Genomic DNA, 24,750 nt, shown 5'->3' with positions numbered 1-24,750 from the left:
TCTAAAAATTTATTTAGAATATATAAAAAATAAAAGCAGAATAAATGTTTCTAAAAGTTAGACCTTGTGGATTATTTTGTAATAGATTAAAATCATCAATCTGGTGGGTTGATGTACACAGAGTACTTATTTTAATCATATCTATGTAAAATTTTTCAAAAGAATAACCAAAATAGTTGTGGGAAAGTAAGCACTAACATTTCCACATACTATTAGATATGGTATGATATTTATTATTCTTAACATACTAAATTTATTTTGAGAAACTTTGTATGTTGTCTGCATAATAAATACTGGCAAGAAAAATATATACATTTATCAGACATTTATTGTTTTGTTTTTGTTTTGTTTATAAAATTCAGCCACTCTTATGATTTATATTATCAATTCTCTATATTAATAAACTCTTTTCTAGTTATTTCTTTTTAACAGATATATACACAGTCGCTAGCTCAATGGATAGTAACAGCTCCAGAGGGGAAAAAAAAAATGAGTTCACTGGTAGTCACATCTAAGTTGATATATCTGTGCAATGTAATAAGCCATTACTATTTCATTCTCCTCCAGGTTGTCCACAGGCTGCTCCAGTGACAGAAATTAAATACTTTATTTAAAAACTGCTAAATTAATGCATACATTTCTGCATATGTTTATTTTGAGGCAGTACTATTCTTCACATTTACTAATTTGATTTCTATATGCTCTAGGGTATGAGTAGTATGCTGTCATGCCCTCTAGAACACCAACATTTAAAAAGTGCTGGATACATCTTAAGGATTCTGTCCACATGTGTATCAAGTAGATAAAATTAGAACAAAACATGCTTTAATTTTTATGTAACCATTATCTCTTTTGGATTTTTGTATTTAAAAATAACTTCTTCTGAGCTCATTCCATGGAGTGAGGCAATTTTCTTGCAGTAAGATCAGCTCCTTGTTTTGCCCAGGACTCTTGGTTAATGCCTGTCATCCTGAAGATATTATTTTTAGCTCTCCCATTCACACTTCAATTGTCACTACTTCAGTGATGAATAGTATATTTATTATAATGCATATAGACTCTTTTCTATCTCTCCCAATTATCAGATTGCCTTAAAGTTAGATACTTCCAATAACAGTCAGAAAATGGAAGGATAGTGATTATTACTTCTGAAGACCTTCGATTTTTCCTGCATGTCAAGCTTGTACTGACTGGAATCTATTTCCTACTTAATGGCTATTCCTAGATTGTATCATAACAATTGCTTGGATTCTGCTGACTAATCCCTCCTTCCCAGTGTTCCCAGAGAGGAGGACATAGATGGGCATGTTGTGTAGGCCATCCACATCATGATTTTCTCTCTTACACACTGAGAGCCAAAACAGAACTCTGACAACAGTTTTGAATTATGCTGGCCTTAAAAAGAAACTCAGGACATATTCAGGAACTCAGAAATGTGTTCATATTAATTTTATTTGTTTCCTTCTCATCTACTACTATGAGATTCTTTTACCTTCATGTAATAGAGTTTGATAACAACTCTGGCAATAATATGTCTTTTTTTAAAAATCAGACTAACTTTTTTTCTAATCAGTTACTTATGAAATTAATTAATTAATATCTAAATTAGTATATTTATTTAATTGATTTAATACTCATGAGCCTATCCTGATTTAAATAAGTATTTATTTTTTCAAAAGAAAGACTTTAGTCAGAGGGAAAATATATGGCAGGCTCACTTGAGAGTCATCAAAAGAGCTGCTGCCAGCTGAAATTCCATATTTAGAAAAGTATTCTTTTGGCGTTACTCAAAGACAATGCACTGGACTGTTAAATCTGACCAACATATGCATGCTATTTAATTTTACAATGACAATATAAAAAGAAATATTGATCATCCTTAACTAATGTGAGATTTTGTATGACAATTTTGATCTTAAGTTCTCTAAACACCAACCCGCATCTACTTGGCTGTGACCAGCTGGACTGCATCATTAGACTCCTATTTTTTCCCAAGATCAAAAAACTCCCAATATCTGTACACTCTGCCTTTCTCACATAGTTATATTGCTTTTTTGTTTTATAAGCATTTGTTTCTAAAATTCTATACAAGGCTTAATTTCTGGGTAAAATATGTTTCCCAGTAAAGAGTTATTCATTAATACTTAAAATTAATGAGAAGGAATATATCAGTTTATTTCTTTTCCATGCTTTGATAAAGGAGAAAGTGGGATGGATCTAAGAAATTGATATCCTTATAGAAAAGAAAAGAATGTCTTCCATGGGGACCAGTTGCAAGTCAGAAACTTCAGTAGTGACTACAGTACTGGAAGATTAGCGATGAGTAGTGGGTCAGTTGAGCTATTCTGCAGGTATGACTGCCTGAGAAAGTGTCCTTCATTATTAAATATACATCAGTCCTAGAGACATAATCTTTGTGGAAAGGGCATTCAATCAGACAGTATAAGACCCTATTAGGTTACGTGTTTATACGAATTATACTTCCTGGCTAGAAAAGTCAAACCCCCAAATTCCTCCATTATATAATTCTAACAAGTTACCTATAAAACTCAAAATATGTTTTCCACATTTTGATATTGGAGATGTTGATACCAAAAAATAGTAAAGCATCATTTTATTTAAAAACATATTTTGGGAGGAGGAAAATTTTCCCTCTATATGAAAATATGAGGTCATAGCTTTAGTAAAAAAGAATATATCTATAGTATAATATAAAGAGCATATATACACTTTAAATAATTATAGTGTTTTGTGGCAACACATTTGTTTTATTAAAATTTTAAACTTTTGTTTTTCTATAAACAGATTAAATCATAATTTAAATTTTGTTAACGAAAATGAGAACCTTAAATTTGACATATGATAACCAATTAAAATGTTGATGGGCATTCAAGGTTATTTCAATTATTCTTAAATTAGAATGACTGCAGCACATTTCTCAGAGCTGACCTGAACACATTACCTTTGTCGCGGCATCAAAGCAGATAAATCCTGCGCTAAAGTCAATTGTGAGTCCCATTAGATGACTTTCTAGCACACATGCATATGTCTTGCACTAAACAGAACAGAAAACACTGTTACTTTTCATGTAATTGACCCAATAGCCAACATTTATCAAAGACACTGTGAAAGCTCCTATAATAAGTTCTTTATATAATAGCTAACTTAATATTATAGTAACTGTATAAGGAAGATAATATTATCAACATCCTAATGTTAATAAAACAGAAGCCAAGTGATTTTTGACCTGCCAAGATAAATGCAGTGTCAAGCTTCCAATCCTGCTCAGTCAGCCCTTATCTTTATCTTGTGCCACACTGGCTCCCTTGCTATATAGGAAATAAAATCTGTATTAAAAAATTTATATGTAGATAAGATTTTGTTCAATTGCTAGGTCTTCTAGTTAAATATCACTTCATTTTCATTAAATCAAAAGTGAATTATTAAAGATTAAGGTATTACTTAAATTCTTGGCATATGAGTTCATGAATATTATTAAAAGAGAACTCTCAGGCACACAAACACAGATTCTCAAACCAAGGCAAAAAATACAAGAAACATCTTAACCTTAAGAGTTCTATATGTTTATCCATGTGGAACAAGCTATTTCCCAAAGACACTTACCACTTGCCTATTATTTGTATAAACTTATTGATTCTTCAGAAATCAACTATTAAATGACTTTTCACATTAAGACAAATTAATTTATAACGTTACTTATATAAAATTTTTGGAATGACTAATAAAATTTAGATACTGAAATATAAGAATAACAGATATAAGATAAAAACATGAGCTTATATGAAATATGATGTATTTTTATGTCCATAGGCTAGTTTTATTTGCATTTAGTTGCAAACTGTAGTGAGATATTCAAATAAAGAAAAATGCTTTTAATTAACACACAAAGAGAAAGAGAAAGAGGAAGAGGAAGAGAGAAATCTATCTTAAGCAAATTTTCAATACTAATCCTTATGTCGTATTTGTTTTTGTAATACTATATATAAAAGTACAGTAAATGAATCACATTCTCGCTATAATTATGGATAGATGCATTAAGTTGCCTTTATCAAAAAGCTATATTTTATATTCATATATTTAAACCCAATTTACATAAGAAAGTTATAACCATGCCAAATTATTCATTTGGAATTGAGTTTTGTTTTGTTTTGTTTTTTTTAAAGCAGGTTAGCAAACAAACTTAATAGGATTTATAAGTTAATTTTAGGGTGGAATTTTATTTAATACATAGGCGTCTTCCATGTTTGCATCTACCCATTACTATTTAGTCAAAACTATTCTCAACATTAGAGAATGTTCAAGGCGATCTCATATCCTCCAATTTAGACATAGTTATTTGCTACTTTCAAGTACTATCATTTAAAAAAGTATGTCAGTTGCAAATGTTAAATATTATGTTAAAATTTATTTTTTAAGTTCAGAATTACAAATTAAATTACATGGTCTTGATAATCATTAAATTGAAACAGATAGATATGCTTTAAATTGAGATATATCGAAGTTTAATTCTATAATATCTAATCTTAATCATATACAATGATTATATATCTTTTATATTGAAATATTTGATATATTGTTTATTTTGTATTTTCATTTTATAATAAAAAAATAAATTAGAGTTAGACAAAAAGTAAAATCTTACTGTTGTTAGAGAAGTTCAAACTAGAAACACTTTGACAGATTTTTGCACATTTATATATAACACATTTAAAGATATATTACATATAAAATACATGTTAATATGCCCTCTTAGATGATAGTTAAATGTCTATAGCTTGATAAAATGCATATGAAAGAGTTTGAAATAATAATATAGAAAATACATTTTTAAAAGTAATGCACTTTTTCATTAAAAATCATTTTTTAAAAGAACTACTTTTTTATCAAATATAATTAGTGTAAGGTCAGAAAATGTATCTGCTTCTTACTAGTATTATTCATTTACTCTGGGAAAATTGTTCAGAAATAGGATGAGCAAAGATACTAATAATACTGTAAGTGAATTAGGTTTAATATTGGTACTTTGAATACTAGGTATACTAAGTTTGAATACTGGTACTTTGAAATGTTGTAAGATTTTATCCATATCAATTTTTATTTCCTGTTTCAATATTCACTACATTTTCTAAATTTTAAGGTATTAATCTAAATGCAATGTAGAATATTTAGAAATGCCTGATTTAACTGGATTACTTTTGAAAATATATGTAGATATTTATATCAATATTAAGTACATTAGATATCAAACAATATGTAAATAGATAGAGATATATTAGAAACTAAAATGTTAGTGTGCAGTCATATTAATGAAAATCAAATTCAAAATAAAATTAATTTTATTTACTAATTCATAATTGGATTATTCAATTCATTAATTTTCTGCATTTCTGCTCATTTCACAAAAGGCCATATATTTTCTTTTTATTTTATTTCTTTATCAACTTTAATGATAGTGGGAATATTGAGAACATAGAAACATAAGGTTCTTCATGTAAATGTACTTACATTCTTGAATTTTGAAAATAACACTGTGAAAGTCTTTAGTCATTGACATTTGATTTCTGATAAAGTAATCAAATAAAAATAGCTTTATATTTTTATAGAAAATTTATGACTAGGAAATTAGGAAGTCTATAATAAAACCAAAAGCTAAAAAGGCATTAAATATTATCCTTTTCACTTACTATATGCATCTTACATTGGTATTGTGAATAGGTAAGTTGATGGTTCAAATAAATGTATTGTTCAGGAAATCAGCTTAGAGAAGACGAAGCCCATATTAAATAAGACAGTATTAAAATACAGTGAAACAACATAATTTTATCTCTACCTCATTTATAAACATTAGGAGACTTAAAATGAAATGCTAAATTGAGACTATCAGGTAAAAGTCACCATGTAGTTGCTTCCAACTGAAGTGTGGTATTCTAAGAAAATGATAATTACAAAAACCTAAAAATATCAATTTAGATTTTAAAAATGACAGCTATTAAACTAACATATTTTAATGTTGTAAATCATCTTATATGTTGACGTTTGAAATAAAATCATATTTAAATAGTTTTTATCATTTCATTTTTTATATTAAAGTATCTATTTATTGAAATGAGCTTCTATACAGTTAAACTTTTGAAACAGTATTTCTCAGTTATTTTAACATATTTAGATATATGCAGATCAGCAGAGCTATTAGAAAATGTTCATTGAGCAATAAAACAAATGAAATGTGAATCTTTTTACTGTCCTTGTCCCTGGATTGTCATGTCATACTGGTGCAACTTGATGTGTTGAATATAGTTTTTAGTCAGAAAAAAATAATCTATGTTACAAATTAGTTCGACATATAGAAAAAATACATACCCAATCTCCTATTGTAGATAAGGATTCCAGAACAGTAGTCAATCAGCATTGTCACATAATTTTTTAAAATCAATGCCATGTTTAGGTCCTGGCTCTATGAATACATTTGTGTATAGCAAATGCGTAACTGTTCAGCTTTGTGAAAGGTCTCTGCTAAAGATCTGCTGCCAAATCAATATTTGGTAGCCTGTTCCATTTCATGGTACCATGAATTGGAGAGGATGAAGGTTCTATGAACCTTTGATCTAGATATAACTCCTTTTTTTTTTTTAAGTTTATTGGGGTAACATTGGTAAATACAATTATATAATTTTCAAGTGTACATTATAATTCGACATCTATATATTCTATTGTGTGATTACCACCCAGAGTCCTGTTTCTTTCAGTTACCATATATTTGATCCCCTTTACCCACTTCAACCTCCCCAAGTCCCATATATTTGACCCCCTTTATAGATATAACTTCATACTTAAGAAATAAAGTTTAATAAATATCTTCTGAATACTTGTGATGTACAAACTGAATTGTACTTCCGTTTGTAGATTACTAAAATAATCCCAAGCAAACTATAACTTAATGTGAGCAATGTCAAGCACACATCACTCCAATACAAGACAGTATGAGTAGACTTAAGAAAATGAACACAAGAAAGTAATATTAGTGTTCAAAAGTGGGAAAGTTTGAACAGAATTGTTGTGGAAAAAGTAGTGGTAATTGGTGTGCAAAGCAGACTGGAAGTCAGGAAAATCATAAAGGGTGATGTGAACTATGAAAAAGTTTTAAATTCTTTGTATAGTTTTGAAGGGTAGGGAGCATTGTGGGTGAATGAAGCCATTCAGCTGAATGTTAGGTGATCATTATTGGAGAACAGAAAATTGCTTGAAACCAATTAATTAAAATCAGAGCATATTCAGTTTAGATTTGAAGTGGAGCAGATTCTAATTAAAATTAGAAATAATATATTTTGATGAATGGTATGAAATAGCCTAGAGAGATCAAATTATAGAAAAATTAAAATGTTTTTCAGAGCTGTGTTTCTATTCATTTAATCACAGTGGCTAATTATCAAATGTATTTGAGGAGGTCAAGACTCGTGGAGCTGTATTTTTATGCTAATTTGATTTTTTATTAGAACTCTAGAATGTGGTCATGCATTTGTGGTAGTCAGATGCTAAAATTCCACAAACTCTCACCTGTATTCGTTCCACTTCCAGAAAAGTTGCTGTTTGGAAGGCTCTTTCCCACTGGGCAAGGTCACAGTCTAACTCCACAGAGAAGTAGAGATCTTCCCCAGACTCAGACTGCACAGTGAAGCAGTGTTTCCGCCGGTCCAGCATGTCACTATCCTGATGAAAACCTGGAGTTACATAGGCTGGCATACATCAATTCATAATGCTAACATGGTCATACTTTGAATCAATGTTGACTAATACATAGTGGAGATGCTATAATCGTAAAGATTACACTCTGTGATATCACGCTATCTTCATTAAAAATGGTCACAGCAGCCAAAATTCCAGAACTCAAAGTCCATAATTAACACGTTTCTTCTCTGTATTGATACTGAAGCACGTCCGTAATATAGAAGTCAAAATTTCTGGCTTCAATTCTTACTAGCAATGTAACTACCAAAAAAGCATTTAAAGATGAGATTCAGTTTCTCACAGAAAAAAGGGATAACACACAATCTCCCTTTTTCCTTACAGAGCTGTTGTGATGGTGAAATTATTAAATAGAGTGTGAGGTTGGCCTCAATAGAAACAATAGTCTCCAGAACACTTTCGAACATTGGAAAAATATCATTTAAAAATAGTAATAAAATAAAAGCTAACATATATGGAACACTATCATTGTAGATTTTTCTCATGTATGGCTTCTTCAGAAGTATCTTCTAGTTTTTTAGATTTATTCTGAGTCTCTTGGATACCTTCTGTAGACTAATAACCAAAATCTGTCCTAGAATACGTCTCAGATTTACATATTTACATAAAAACATTATATTACAAATATGTTTGATAATGTCTATATTTTTCTAAGGTAGTCAGAGGTCAATGGATATAACTAAAATGTATTTGTATTTCTTTTGGAAAACAAATACAATAAACCATGTGTTTATAATAATCATTGAACACGTAGACATTACCGGTCATACATTTTCTATTGTATTTAAAACACATAAAACTAAATGCAGAAAAAGTGGCCAAAAATTGGTAATTCATTCCTATAACATGTTCTTGCATAAACTGGTATGGTTTCTTCTTTCCTTTACACTATAATTATGTCACCTAATATTTGCTGATTTGACAAGTCACTTGCTTTTAAATTTTCCAGATGCACTTATCATTGCTCTAATAATAGTTATATTTTCAAGTTTATAGTATTTGTGGAATTGAAAATAAAAATAAAAAAATAATAGAAAGATGAAGAAGAAATATTTTCTATTATTATATTAAATATAAATTACTTTATAAACTATATGACTACACTAATATGTTCTTGATTGTTATGTTTGTTACTGCATCTTTTACTTGAATTTGTAGTGAATCAGGAAATCATTTAGTCTTTAGGTATGGAGTTATTTTAAACAAACAAAAAAATCTAATTTATAATGAAAAAGAAGAGCAGACTCAGGATGGATTCTTCAGCTACAATTAATAATTTTTATTATTTTGCAACTATTTTAATAATTAAAAATGGAAGGAAAAAACATATCATCAAAATTAAATCTTTCCAATTAGTTTTGAATTAGAATTTCAGGAATTATCAAGCCTCTAAAGGGCCTTATTAAAATTATATCAATTCCCATACAAAAAAAAATGATAGTTTTAATAAGATAATACTATTTTTCATTTTTATAAAAAAACAATTGTAATATTTTGTATAGTGAAAATTTAGATATATATCAAAATACTGCTAGCAATATCATTAGATTTATAAAAGAGAAAGTTAGTAAATTGATTCAAAATATTATAAATTTGATTCTGTACATGACAGAATGAAAAAGATATTTTGTATTATTTAGCCAATATCACATATATGGGAAAATAATGTTTGTTTTAAGTAATATTAAATCAAGAATTACATAATTTCAACTTTCTTTTGAACTATGTAGAAATAAACTAAAAGTAAAAGTAATATCATAAATTTTAATATTTCCTTTTTTATAGCTACGGCAGATTCCAAGATATTAAAACCACTTTTTTTATCATCAAAATGTCAGTAATGCTTTCCAGAGTAATTATTTTGACTACCATCAATTAACTAACACTATTCACAATAAAAGTGAAACATGCTTGCTAGAATTATTACATATGCAAATTTGACTCCTGCTATTCCCTAGATATTTATATGTGTACTGTGTGTTTGTACCCATAAAGGTGTGTGAATTCCATCCCAGCTTAAAATAGCTTCACACATGTTAACCCTGATCCCTATAAGTATGTTTATTGTTCATGTTAATAATATTTTTATTTGAAAAACATCATATATATCACCAAATATTTCTATAGATATTATCCCATTATCCATTTATATTTAAGAAAATTAAGATCTAGAAAGTTTAAATAACTTAAATAAGTACAGATACTGAAAATTTAGAGATTTTAGAATTTTTAGATAAAATATGTTTTCAATAAACATAACCATTCACCAATTGTTCTAATTATTGGCATTACATTAGTTATTCTAACATTAAAATTCTTAGGTTTAGAAATCTCTGGAGTAGGATGGGGAGAGACATGAGTGGCTTAAATAAGATAGATGTGGGATAAATTCCCTCAGACCACCGTGATACCAGCAGAGTGACAGTTTTTTTTTTTTAAGCACATATTAGTTTCAGGTATATAGTACAGTGCTTAAACATTAATATAATTTATGAAATGATCTCGATTAGCCTAGTACCCACCTGACACTATACACATTTAGTTCAATATTATTAACTATAGTTTTATAGGATAAAATTCTCCCTAGCGGCTTTTCTCTTGGCACTAGAATTTACCTGATTCAGGTGAAAATACATTAACTGATTATCTTAGAGTAAAACCAAAGTTGTTGTTCCTTGACTCTTTTAGGCAGGGGATACAATGACCAAAACCAACTTCCTGTTCTTCCAACATGCTCCTCTGTTATACCACTCATAATGATCCCCTTGTTTAAATCTATGCACACAGCAAGGCTTAAGCTCCTTCACTGGTTTACTGTGTGTTAAATTTAGTTTTCTACAGGACTTAGAGAAGCAAAAAAAAAAAAAAAAAAGAGAGAGAGTTCCAATAAAGATAACTAGCCTATGTGGAAAAAAGCTATGCATCCTTAAAAGGAAAAAAAGAAATTATATAGTAACATTTTTAAAAAGTGAATGTTGTATAAACAAAATATAATTATCAAAAGAAACAATTTATCCCAGTATTCGATTTGCATTTTTGATTTCTTATTTAACATACTTGAATTAGTCTTCATGATTGTTTTGATTGACAATAGCATTTTCCCTAAAGCATTATTATTGAAACAAATAGAAGCTTTACTACCATAAATTAACATTACTAGAAATAGAAAAGCAAACAAATGAGACATGGAAAACAGCAAAATTAATTCCTTATAACATTATTAAAAGGGATGACTGTTTAGATTAATGGTTTTAATTAATAATTATGAGATTCATCTTCCAGATTTTAGTTCTAATATTCTATTTCTGAGGATAATTACATCGCACTAAAAAAAAAAATCCCTCAAATCCATACTTAGAAATCTACTCGAAGTGTATATGGTTTTCCAAAAAAAAAAAAAAAAAGGCTTTCCAGCTACTTGCTATTATAAATATGGACATTATAAGTTGAGAAACAGTAGGAATTGTGGCTGGTCATGTGGTCCTGCCTTCCAAAAATAATACAAACAATCCTACCTTTAAATATCTCCAAAGAATGAAATTCTAGTTCTTAGACTCTAATACTAGGTATGTGAAAACTGTTCTTGTTTCCTTTTTTGAAAACTGAATTCCTCTCACTGTAGTTTATACCAACTTTTTTTTAATCTTTCTTCAGGTGTGATTAAAAACAGGTGGTCACTTTTTTTAAAAAATAAACTTTTATATACTTGAGGAAAATTATCAAGTTACCTTTTATTTATTTTTTTTTTTTCTAAAACCAAATGAAGTAAATTTTTTTACTTTTCCTCTTTGGAGCTAAGTTTTAGCTATTTCGTTCCTTTAATATCTCTACACTGAAACCTACTCAACTTTTTTCTAACAGTTCAAGTAATAAAAAACCATCAGCTAGCCAGAATGGACTCATTCAGGTCTGAAGAAAATGAGATATAAAGGGACTTATGGCAACTAAAATTACACTTTTGCTTATATACCCTAGTATATTGCTTCAATACTATGTCCGGGGAGATATAAAATGTGCAAATCATTGTGGAAAGTGGTATCTGGTTAGCAAATCTCTCATAAAATGTGTTCAATTAATCTTGTACATTTTGTCAGATGAAGGGGAAGTTTTTAGGTCAAACTGTTCAATTAGTATTCATGAATATAGGTGATGTAATCTTTGACCTGGCTTCTGATTTGGTCTTCCAAAGAACAACTCAAGACAAAACAAACTGCAATTAACAACCAAGTACCATTAGATGTTATCTTTTTTTTCTATTATTACTTCTTTTACAAATATAGATAATTTCCTAATATAGGTAACTTTATAAATATAGATAACTGTGGAAATATTTCAAGCAGAATTCAAGACTGCATGAACCCAGTGCTATCTCAGAAAGTATTTTACCCTTCACTTATATTGATTCCTGTATTAGGTATACGGTTGATGTTCAGTCAAAGAGTATTGAATGCTTACTATATGCTAGGCACTATTCCAGTATATAGACATATCACTGAACAAAACAGATGACATCTCTGCCTCATAGAGATATTTTTTTTTTTTGAGTGGAAATGAGACAAATCATAAACAAAGTAAGAAAATCCTTAGTCATAACATGTCTTATGGTATTAAAGCCTATTTAAAGCTTTTGGAAGTGTTAGCCTCATGGGTCATTTATATAGAATGATAAAGAAAGGACTCTTTAAGAAAGTGACATTTGAGGAGAGGCATGAAAAGAGCAAACCATTTAGATATTTGGAGAGTATGGCAAGTTTGAAGAATCTGAGACTGGTGTGCGCCAAAACATGATAGTGGAATTGGAGTGAGTTAGTGGGCAAGTAGCAGGAGACTAGAGAAAACAAATAGAGGGATAAAGGGGGTGGTATGGTAGAGATCTTATAGTGTCCTGTCGTTGTCTGGAAAACTATAAATTTTACTTTGAGTCTAATCGAAAGCTAATAGCTGGCAAGGTTTAGGCAGGAAAACAGGAGAGAAAGGATAAGACTAATAGAGTTGAGACTTGAGGGTGACCAATGACATAGCAATAGTTTGAGGTATATCTCTGCTGATATGTCAGATAAGTGTGTGAGAGAAAGACTTAAGATTGACTCCAAGGTCTCAGAAATGAGCAATTGGAAAGTTAGCAGGACCATTAGCCAAGGTAGGCAACTGGAGTGTGAGAGGACATGTTAAGTTTTAGAAGTCTACTAGGTCTCCACATGGAGGCATCTAGTAGGCAATAAATGAGTTTGTTTGGAATGAAGGGGAGAGCTCTCAGTGAATTCATAATTATTGATATTTAAATGACAATTAAAGCAATGCAATAGGAAATTGGTTGGGGATATCTCTGTAGTGAGTTTCCATGAAGGGCTATTAGCATTGCTGGATCACTCTGAGTAACTTTTTGTTCTCCTCTCTCATTTTTCTACATGACAGGACAAACGTCAAAACATATCAAGAATAAATTTCCTCTCATATATACAAACGTAGCATTATTGTCATTTTTACACATTTCCATGATTAGAAAACAGGTTATGTACTATGTATCAGTATATACAGCAATATGTAATTAAAAATTATATAAAATGCATATATAAATGCATACTCATGAAATATGTTTTATTATAAAGAACATTGTTGGAAAATAGACATAATTCCTGGTATATTCAGAGTCATTATTTATATCTGGAATAAAACATATCTCTCTTTTATTTTACGTGTAATTCTTTTCCATTCCTGACATTTAAAATAACTATATGACCTATAATATTCATTGTATCAGTTTATGTGTCCACATCAATAACTCTGATTTTATATAATTACAAAGCCTATAGATATTCTGTCCAAAATGAGTTTTTATTTATGCAATCAAATTTGAAGAAACTCTTAGTTAATGCCTATAATTGTTCTAGTATATAACATTTATCATATTAGCTCTCAAATTATTAAATTAATTAATAAATATATTCTGTGTCAATTTATTTTTTGTTTATGTGGTTATGACTTTTGTTTATTTGAAAACATTTATCCAGAGAAACAGAACTATAAAGGAAGAGACAAACTGACAAAATGAAGTTTAAATATTTGTTTAATTTTATTATATTGTGTTTTCATATACTGTTTTTAGGGTCATTTTGATGGAAGGTCAATGTCGATAAAGTCCGTCCACTCACAGTTCATTTACTGTCATTGAGACTAAGTGAGGCTGGAACTGTGAGCACATATCTGGCTCTGGTCTTACCTTCACTCTATCTTCTATGTTGCAGCCAAATGCTTCTATTTCACCAGAGCCCTATGATGCTGCACTTGAGGACCATAGGTCAGATTGGGTACTGGTGAACAAAGGAAGACAAAAGAGAGAGGGTGGCTTGGAAGGAGGGTGGCAGAGGCATGGACAGAGTGTCTGCTGTTTTCTAACTGTGCCCTAGTTTGCAATGCTTTCCCTAATTTTAGTGTGTGCAAGCTTAGATCTTCTCCAAGCAAAAAGAGAATCTGAAAAATGATACCTAAACAGGACAATGCTTCATAGTCCAATGAGAAAATTTGAATTTATTATCGTTAGCGCTTTGATGACATTCACACAGTTTTTCACTCTGTGTTGACCAATTACAGTTTCATCAGTCTTTTGTCTCTAAGTCAAGAAGTTGAAGGCCATAAAGAGTGTATTATACAAAGATTCCTAACGTGATTTGCAAATTCTATGTGAGAACATCAAGAAAAGAATACTATTGGATTCATACTGTTTGAATTGTTATTTTCAAAAAGTGTGTTATATTAAGCAAGTCTTTTAACCAAAAGTTCCTGTTACATACAATATCCTTTTTGAAGAAGCTGTCTGCACTGCATGCCTGCCCTCTTCCCCACAACTGTTGTACAGATTAAGCAAATGGATCAATGAGTTGTAGAAATTGCAGATGATAGAGTCAATTACTATCATCAAAAGAGTTCTCCCAATTGAATGTAGTGGAAAAAGAGTAACATCATGAGGGTCACCTGACCAGGGTTATTATCCCAACTCTGCTGCTAACTGTGCAATAAAAAGTCTCAAGGAACTCATGCCACTTACACTCAAAAATGCCTAAAGGTGTCTGTACGTGACTCCCACATAATGTACGGTTGCTGAGAAATATATACCATTGAATTATAATCTTATCTCTGATATCTGGGACACTCCTGATTTCTCTTTCTAAAATGTGTGTGGTTGAAATGGAACTGCTACCACATCCAGAGAAAAGTAAGCTTAAAGAGTTATAAAGATAGTAAAATTTTAGATCACCACCAGGAACTGAGTCTATTCTCTTAATGTTGAGCAATTGCTCAAAAGACTGTCCTATAATTCCAACAATAGAGGAGATAACTCATTCAAATACTTATTTAGACTAAGATAAAATGCATTTATGTCTTTACACTAATCATAATAAAGTCATATAATTTAGAAAATGGGTCTGGGAACTGCATTGGATAAAAGTAAAGGAACAGCCTTGGTGGACATGACCAATACCACTTTACAGTGACATACATTTCAGGAGCAATTTAGAGACAGAAATCACTAACATTTATTCAATACCTATTGAATGCCCTTTCTTAGTATACTTATTTATATCAATAAACCTACAAGGTAGTTATAATTATAATTCCTGATTTAAAGGTAAGAATTTGAAATAAAGATAAGAAATTTATCAGTGATATATTGCTGGAAATTAATGGAGCAAGAAGTCAAGCAAAGGCAACCTAATGCTAATTTATATTATCAACATGCTACTGTTCTTTCTCTCAATCAACTAATCTGGTGATCATGTTAAAATGGCATATAGAAACAAAATAATAATACTTAGTAAATAATAAATGGCTGAAGTATAAACAAATTTTAGGAAAATAAAAATAAAAGTAGTAAAATTATATATTGAAATAAAAGTAACCATAAATCATTTCCTTAGAATTCTCTTAGTTCCTATTAAGTTCATCGGCTGTTATTCAGAGCAAATGATAATTCAGTAAGAGAAAGAAAAATTTGTATAATAATACTAAAACCAAATTGAATTTTATTCTATATTTTGATAAAATAAATATAAAAAAGTTAGCTGTTATTTCCAAAACATCATAACCAATATCTCCAAAACACAAAATGACTAAACCTATGTATATCTATAGCTATATTTATATCTATATCTATATATCCATGAAAAGCAAAACATTTCATAGGAGTGCATCATATATTTCTCAATAACTCTTTGTTGGCCACAATAAATTGGAAACCTGTAAAGAATTTTCTCAATAAATAGTTTTTTAAAAATTAAGAACAATATTAATTATGACAAGAACTAATTGTTGATGAATGTAATCACAAAGGTAAAATTTAAATGCTCCTAACTTTATTATTTAAGAAAATACGTGTTAATTTAAAATATTTCAGATATTTTAGAACTGGCCAAAGACTCTTTTCCCTTTTGGATATGACATAATTATTTTAAAGTTGCCACGCTGACAGGAGCAAAAGCAAACAAACAATGAAATCTAAATGCCTAAGTTAAATTTAATAAATTAGGTTCACATATGTCTTAAAAACCATAATACTTGACCCACTCCACAGCTCATTTCTAATAGTATAACATCTCGACATTTTTAATGTAAACATCACAGACTTTAAAAAAGTATAGACTGGTAAGGATAGAGAGCAACATATCCAGAAAGTCAGATCCTTCTGTGTTGTGTAGTTATCACCCTGAGTATATCTAATCTTCACTTTTTCTACTTTATAAAGTGAGTTCATGAGCAATAGGCCCAATCTATTCAACTCTTGAAAATATTCAAATGATAAGTAACAAGAGATAGTGTTAAATATATTAAGTTTCTATGAGAAATAATATTAATCATAGAAGTTAATATCATTATAAAAAATATAGGAAAATAACAAGAACAATATTTTATTAATAAAATAATATGTAATGTATAATAGCAAAAATGTAGTTAATAATAATAATAATAAAATTATATGATTGAAAAGTGATAGTTCAAGCAATTTATGCTACTGTATCATTAAAAAAGACATTCTAAATAAATTTTAAGGAGACGTCAACACTTTTCTGCAATATTCCTTAGTAGATGAAGGCTTCATAAGAGGCTGACATCTGGTTTCCTCTAGTATTAAAATTATATATATTTTTTATTTTTAAAAACAATAATATACGATTTTGGACAGTCAAAAAGTTTTAAGATTTTATTCAATAGTAAATTTGAAGGGCAAAAAAATGTATGAAAACAGATATGCAAAAGTATTAATTTTAGAAATATTGTAGAAAACCTAAAATAGACCTGAAGGAATTTAAACTGAATAGAAGATTACAAATGATTTCCTTCTTAAAAGATAAATCCTTGAGATCAGTACAAATTAATTTAGATTACAAAACCAATTTTCTAGCTTTCTCCTTACTTGGAGGATTTGTTCTCATTAACTGCCCATACAAAATTTTACTAACCAGAAAATTATTATAGAAGATAAACTAACATTTATTTTACTTTGAAAGTTTTCAACTTATTTATATTTTATGGTTATTTAAATTTCATTTAGATATGTAAGAAAGACATACTCATATTTTTTTAATTGACAAAGTAAATTAAAATAGAATTTAAATCAGAAATGCTCCCTAGTACTTATTCTCAAAATCATAGTCTTCTAACAAAGATTAAAGAAGTTTTGTGAAGTTGTAATAATTTATAAATATATTGCTCTTGATAGAATGCTTCATCAATAATTATATAAGAAGAAAGAAAAAGATAAGGTTTTGGTTTATTTGAAAACCAAGATTGGATATCTTTTGTGAATTAAGTTCTTAACGAAAGAAGAGACTATATCTTTTTCTAACACATCTCATTGCTAAGAGATACTTATTTGGTTTAAATAAAGACCTTGAGCTGCTTTAGAAGCTTTATGAAAATATTGTAAAGCTATAAATTTTATGACAAAAAGGACAATCGAAAATTTTAAAAATCATCAGATAGGTTACAGAAATCTCCCACAATTATTTAAAATGTTTGATATTTTCATGCTTTGTTCATACTTGACATAGAAAATGCAATGCAAATGGTATCACTTAAGAAAAATAGTAAAATAAAAATGATACTGAAATGTATGTACTACATAAGTAAGGGCAAACAAAAACTATTTAAAACATCTAGTCTAAAAAGAAATCAAAGCAGGGAAAGTATTATATTGTGATGTTTTTGAGCCTTCAAGAGCATACATAGGTCAATAAAACAAATATTTGTTTATTTAAGATGGGATTATTCCATTATTTCAACTTGATAAAGCTATTTTTTTCATTTAACTCTTTCTCAATTCCATTCATTTTAATAATTATTTTTAGTTGTTCTGTATTTGAACAAGATTTTAATCAGCATTACCTTAGAGTGTTCATCAATAGCCTGATTGCCTTTAGGCATGATTTACTGCATTTACTCTGAATTAATTGTTTTCTCTTCTTTCTTTGTTTTAAATTTCTCCTTGTTTAGCAAGTCCTGAAGAGCAATAATTTTTATTACGATCAGAAAAAGAAAACTTGCTGTAAATTACAGATTTATTTCTGGAACAGTTTGATAATTGCCTGTGTGATACCTCATAACTTCACTCTCACGCTTTAATTTTGTATGTAATTTTTGCAAATAAGAACATTAGACTATTCACACGTTTAACCCTTATAGAACCATCAAAACAAAGATTTTGATATTGTTTATTGCTTCCCTCTATTCCTCAGACTCCACTCATGATTCACCAGTATGGAATCATCCATTGCATAAAAGTAGTCATGGCCTTTTAGTTGCCTTTGATGGGAACAGTACCTTGACTTTTCCCTAACTCTGATGATCTCAACCTTATTGAAGACTACAGGCCAGTTATTTTGCAGATCATGCCTCACCTGGGTTTATCTGACTTTTCTTCATAGTTAGACTAGATTAGATTACATCACATTGGATTAGATTACATTACTTTGGATTTCTCCATTATAGCATTAAATGAGATTGGACATTTCTACATGGTTAGATTGAGTTTATTTTATAGCATTAATAGGAATGCCATAGGTCAGATATTTTTCTAATTGTGATATAATACTATCATCCAATCAGACATGCATACTTTTGATTTGTCCCATTAATAAAATGTTCACTTTAATCAACTTGTTAAGTCTATGCTGCCACTCTTGTTTCTGTAAAGTTATGTAATATTTCATAGGGAAGTACTTTGAAACTATATTAATGTTCAGTTCCTCATTAATCTTTTCACTTATTTATTTATTTATTTATTTGAAGATTGATTCATGGTTTCCCATTTTATTCACTGAATTATAATGCATTCCTATTTTTTTTTTTTGAGATCATTTCATTCCACAATTGCTTGTGGATGCCCTTGCAGCTGGCTTCTGTGTCTTTTGACAGGTCTTCATTGTTCTTTGAGCACTTACTTATTTTGTGGGACAATAAGATGACAATCTTATTTTTTACTTTGTGTTCTATGACCTAGCCATCAGCAATTTTTGTACAGAATTCTGACAGCTGAATGCTGGGTGTTCTCCTTACTGCATGGGACTCTGTGACCCCAGGTACTCTCAGGAGGAATCCCAAGGTCCTGATGTGCATATATATATACACACACATAAACTTTGTATAAACGTGTGTAAACACATCTGTATTTATTTATATAGCCAACTATATATCTATACATTCATATTATATTATCATATATTTGTATAGATAACTAATTGCATACCAATATTTCTAATTCTAATCTAGCACTATAAGGTTTATTTTAGCCTTCTTTCCTTTCATAATTGCAATTTCATCTCAGACACTGAAAAATTAGGCTCCTATGACACACCTACTAAGTTGATCAATCCCTTTCCCTCTCTCCTCATCTACCAACAAACACCGAAAAGTTCTCTTCACTTAATCCAGCCAGGCATGCTATTATTATGTAGTCAAGCGGGCATGAGAGACAGGAGCAAAGGCCCAGCTCTGTAACCATTGAAACCTCCCTTGAAGATGTTCCTTAAGAACCTCCCAGAAACACCTCCTCTTTAGGGTTATAAATTAATCCAAATACTAAGGCACAAAGGCCATAAAAGCTGTTGGCTTAACCAGCCACAACACATCTGCAGAAAGTTCTACCCTAACCTGCCCACAATCTAAGCCTCATTATACCATTATTATAATATTATGCCTATGCCCAGAAATTCATGAACCTAATTTTAGACTGAATTCTGTATAAGCACATGTGCAGTTGGCAAAGGGTTATATGGCAGCCAACTGTCAGTCAAGGTGACCTCACGTGCAAATAATCTAGGACCTTTCATCATGGCCCAAATATAAACAGACCTTCCCACTTCTGTGCTGTTATAGCTGTCTTCACTGAAAACCTGCTTCTTCCTTGGAGTGTACTCTGTTTTCTCTTTTATCTTTTCACCTCCCAAATTTCACAGGACTGCAGCCTTTTTTAGCATGGCCCATCTCCTTCTAAAATGCGCTTTCAATAAATCTTACTTCTTCTAAATCTCACTGACCTGTAATTCTTTTGTGTCAACAAAGAACCAAGGATTACCCTCCCCTACCCTCATGCTGCTGGGGCCACACCAGATTTCACATTACTCCAGCAGTAACAATATGTTGGTATTTTTCCTGAAAATGATTTTAGAAAAAAATATCAGTGTTACATTGATCACTTTGTATATTTTATCAAGAATTTAAATCTAATACATATAATGTTAGTCTGAAAAGCAGTGTTCTAAAAATTCAAAAAAGAAAGATGGTCTTTCAAAAAAGATGCCTTTCTGCTCAATCTAATGCTGGCTCTGAAAGGAGGCAGGCTGTAAATTTCTGCAAACCAAGTGGTCCTACACTTTTTCAGGGTTTGCTAGCCAAATTATATTAAGAGGTACATTTCTATAAAGAAGAACATACAATTCAGCTGTTTAAAATAAAGCCAAATATTTCATTCTCTCCTCTTCTGTGTTTTCTCATGTATGATTGGTTGATGGGATGATTATTATATCTTGGCTTTCGCATCACACAGATTGTTCTCATCTTTCTCTCATTAGAAAGAATCTGACCATTGGAATTGCACTCATAAATCCAGCTGTAGAATGAGGAGCTATACCTGAGCTAAAAACTTTGGTGTTCTGTAGGAAGAAGGTGACACTGGTGCTCAGTTAGATAAGAACAAAACACTGGAGTACAATTCTCTTTCCTAAGGACACTGGTATTAAAGAACTGTTTTCATCTGAAGATACTACACAGCACCCCAGAAACATAAGTGTAAAAAATACTAAAAGAGCTGTGTTAGATGGTTATTTAAAAATACAATGAACTTATTTATAAATTTTCCAATTTTGTAGTCTTTGTCAACTTTGAAAATTATTCTGTATTGAGAATGTTTTCTTATTTTAAATATTCACTTTCAAGCCTAATTATATATTTCTACTTTTGCACATTTTGTTTTTTATTAATGAGGCTCAAAAATTGAATAAGTGACAGGCTCTACATCTGGACACACCCTTTTTGATTGGTACCCAAAGACCTCTAATGGTAAAGTATATCTAATGTTGAGATGTAGTGTGGTATTAGTTGCCTAGAGTATTGGCTTTGCTACTTTAGGTAGCATATCTGTTGACCATACTTCCTTCTTCTAGGTTCTAAAAAAAAAATAACAGAATTTTAGTTTTTGTTTCATTTTTCTCAAACTCCATTTTGTTTCATGTTCCCCTCCAATTGCCAAATTCTAAATTAGAGACATTTAAAATCTGAGATTTCTATTAGACACATAAATACACAGGTATACACACTATTGAGTGCTTAGAATTCAGGGACAAGATCTGGGCAAGATATATACATGGGGGGGTTATCATATATATACATCTGGATATATACATTGGTGTTTCATGTACACCAGAGTAGCAGAGTTGACAAGATCTATTACACTGGGAATAGCTGGCCTGAGATAAGAGCAAAGGACTATCTATCAGTATAGGGCTGCAGTGGACATTTGAAATGCTGAGAGACTTTTTAAATAGGGTATAGGATCATCACCTAAGAGTGAGAATGAGAAGCATATATTAATTTTGAGAAAATAGAAAAAGGTTTAATGTAGGCCCTGGTAGATTAGGCAAGAAGATGGACTAAAAAAAATATAGCATGACTGTGAGGCAGAATTAAAGGGTTTCTTAAAGTCCTGGTCTAGAATTCAAAGCATGGTGTGCCTTTGTCCAGCTATATTCAGCTACACTGCTGTGTTAGAACTAGAACTCAGGTGATCATTTTGCCAAGAGTCAGATAAACAAAACCAGTGCCATAGGTTTGGGCTCTGGAGACATGAATGTAATGACTGACCATAGGCTTTTATGCAGTCTTTTCATCAGGTCCTATTCTTCTGTCCTGCACCTCTCCAGCCCACCACCCATGCCTTTGTTTGGAATATGTCATCTCTGACCAGAATCTTTGCAGCATCACCTGGCATGCCCTTCTCCCACCCCTCCAATTCATCTCACATTGAAGCTAGTAGTCTCTTTTTAAAAAGGCAAACTCTGTCATTTTTCATGCTTGAAATCCTTCAGTGTCTCTCTCCTTTGTTTTTCAAATAAGGTTCATATTCCTCATTATTGTCTTTTAACAGCTCCCCCTACCAACACAAAAACGCCAATACAAACCTCATACCTAAGTGAATCACAGCTATGCTGAACATTTTTTAGTTGTTTAAACGTACACTTCTTTGTACACTTGGACAAGTTTACACATTACTTCCTATGCTCTGAATGCTTCTTTCTTCTCTCACTCACCAAACTCCAAGTCCAACCCAAACACAGCTTCATCTGTTGGATCCTTTAATAATCATTTAGATTTCAAGTTTATTTAAAGCCCCCTCCAGAATGTCCTTTTTAAATTCCTTTGTCAGCTAGGCTTTTGGTCAGCTAAACCTTCTTATACATTTGTATTAAATCCCTAATACCTCATGGAGTGCTTGACACACAGAAAGTACTTAACAAATATTTATATTAATTAATAAAAACACATTCACAAATCAATTAACAAATTGCTAATTTTCACAATAATCTATGCTTTTTTAACCCTTTTGAACCATTGGAGAAACTGAAGATTACAGTGCCTAATACCTTTGCAAAGAAAATGTCCTATCTTATTGTAAATGGTTTATCTCTTATCAGTACCAGGATGATTTCTTATTCTCTTTTCTTTCCAATCTATCAATGCTTATACTGAGATAGAGAAAGAGGTCATATAGTATAACATTTAAGAGCACAGATTTTTGAGACAGACTTCAAAATTCAAATCCTTAGCTCTGACATTTACTAGCTATGTGTCCTTGAGCTATTTACTTAAACTTTTTTTGTCTCAGTTTTCATATCTGCAAAATGGAAATAATAATAACTGCCTCATAGTATTATTGTAAAAATTAAATAAATTATATAAAGCATTTAGAATAACACTTGGGACATACGTGTAAGCTAACTATACCAGATGATGATTATGTTTTTATTTTTATTATTACTGGTGTAGCTTCATATCAGAAAAGAGGGTTTACCCAATTAGTGGTCCCAGGTAAGATGTTCTGTGATCTATTAAATTGTGTTTTTAAATTTACCTTATCTGAGGAATACCTTCCTAGAGACAGAAGTCTACAAATCACAACTTGCAGAGGATTCTACTTCATGATAGAAGCTGGTTGGTTCTTTGAAACAGTACCTTCAGATTTGCTACCTAGACTCAAACACCTGAGACTCAGCTTCTTATCAAACCAATGGTCCTCCAGGCACTGGTGTGTATGCAGAAAGAAAATTCATTTAGCACTGAGTCTTATGTCCACCCCTCTATTCTTATGTAATATGAAATTTTCCTTCGGGAAAGAGAATCTGTGATGGGTAATTCTACATGTCAATTGTAAATCCATGAAACATAGAACTTTGGAGTTATACTCAGTAATGGTAGGAGAGCTTTCTTATTTACAAATAACAAGTGAGAATAGATTTATATTTTAGTCAGAGTCTGAAAATATTTATATCCAGGCCTCACCAACTTATGTAAATAAGCTAATAAGCTTAAGACATATTTTTTGCTGAAAGATAAATGTAAAGTGCTCTTTGATTTTAATTTGGGCAAAGTGAAATACATGAACATTTCTAGATACTTGTGATAGCAGTATAAATTTGGTATATTTTTCTATGAGGCAATGTAGATATATAAACCTAACATCTTCAATATATTAAAATATTTTCCATTCAGGAATTCTTAAACTTGGAATTTAGATAAAGGAAATAACTTGGAAATTACATGACAGTCTTTGGGCAAGGTCAATTTTTTGCTACCTATTTTTTATGCCTTTTTACATTTACTTAATGTCTGTGTCGTCCCAATAAAATGTGAGCTCAATGAAAGCAGAAACTTTTTTCTGACTCCTTTTCCAGCCACATCACAAGTGTTTATCAGATTATCTGGTATATAACAAATACTCAACAATTATCCATTAAATAAATCAAAGAATGAGTGTTGTCATATGTTTGATAAAACAATTGGAGAAGTCTCTAAAACGCAAAATTGAAGATTTGGCTTAGTAAATATGGGCAAATAATGGGATAAATATATCTACTGAAAATTATAGTGTTTTTGAAGGAATATTAATTGATAAAAAATTCAAAACATATTTTTACATGAAAAAGCAGATTTCAAACCATATAATCCTAACTTTGCAATAAAATATTAAGTACTTATGTGGAACCAGACATAATTTATATTGTCTCTTTTAAATTATTTTTTAATTTCAAGTATTATAATAAACACAGTATTTCTAAATGTTCGGATCACTTTCTTTTTTTTTTTTTTAAGAAAAGGTTATAAAGACCATGTAGCTACTTGGAAAACAGTTAGGAAATAATCTAAGTCTAAATAACATTAAAATGCATGCTGGACATGAAAGTTATATTAATGTATGAAAAATTCATATTAACATGAATA

The 24,750-nt window shown here is 30.4% G+C and overlaps 1 protein-coding gene across 2 annotated transcripts in view; it reads right to left on the bottom strand.

The window, feature by feature from the left end:
• Nucleotides 1-24,750, bottom strand: part of SNTG1 (syntrophin gamma 1) — a 510,335-nt gene that overhangs the window by 39,932 nt on the left and 445,653 nt on the right. For both annotated transcript variants that reach the window (XM_025043728.1, XM_025043729.1), the window contains 2 exons: nucleotides 7,576-7,728; nucleotides 2,963-3,055 (listed from right to left, as the gene is read on the bottom strand). In XM_025043728.1, the coding sequence (XP_024899496.1) occupies nucleotides 2,963-3,055; nucleotides 7,576-7,728 (246 nt within the window). The remainder of the gene's footprint in view (nucleotides 1-2,962; nucleotides 3,056-7,575; nucleotides 7,729-24,750) is intronic.

Source organism: Pteropus alecto, unplaced genomic scaffold (assembly GCF_000325575.1).
Source record: "Pteropus alecto unplaced genomic scaffold, ASM32557v1 scaffold62, whole genome shotgun sequence".
Taxonomy (NCBI): Eukaryota; Metazoa; Chordata; class Mammalia; order Chiroptera; family Pteropodidae; genus Pteropus; species Pteropus alecto.
This window is presented reverse-complemented; position numbering and strand designations above follow the sequence as displayed.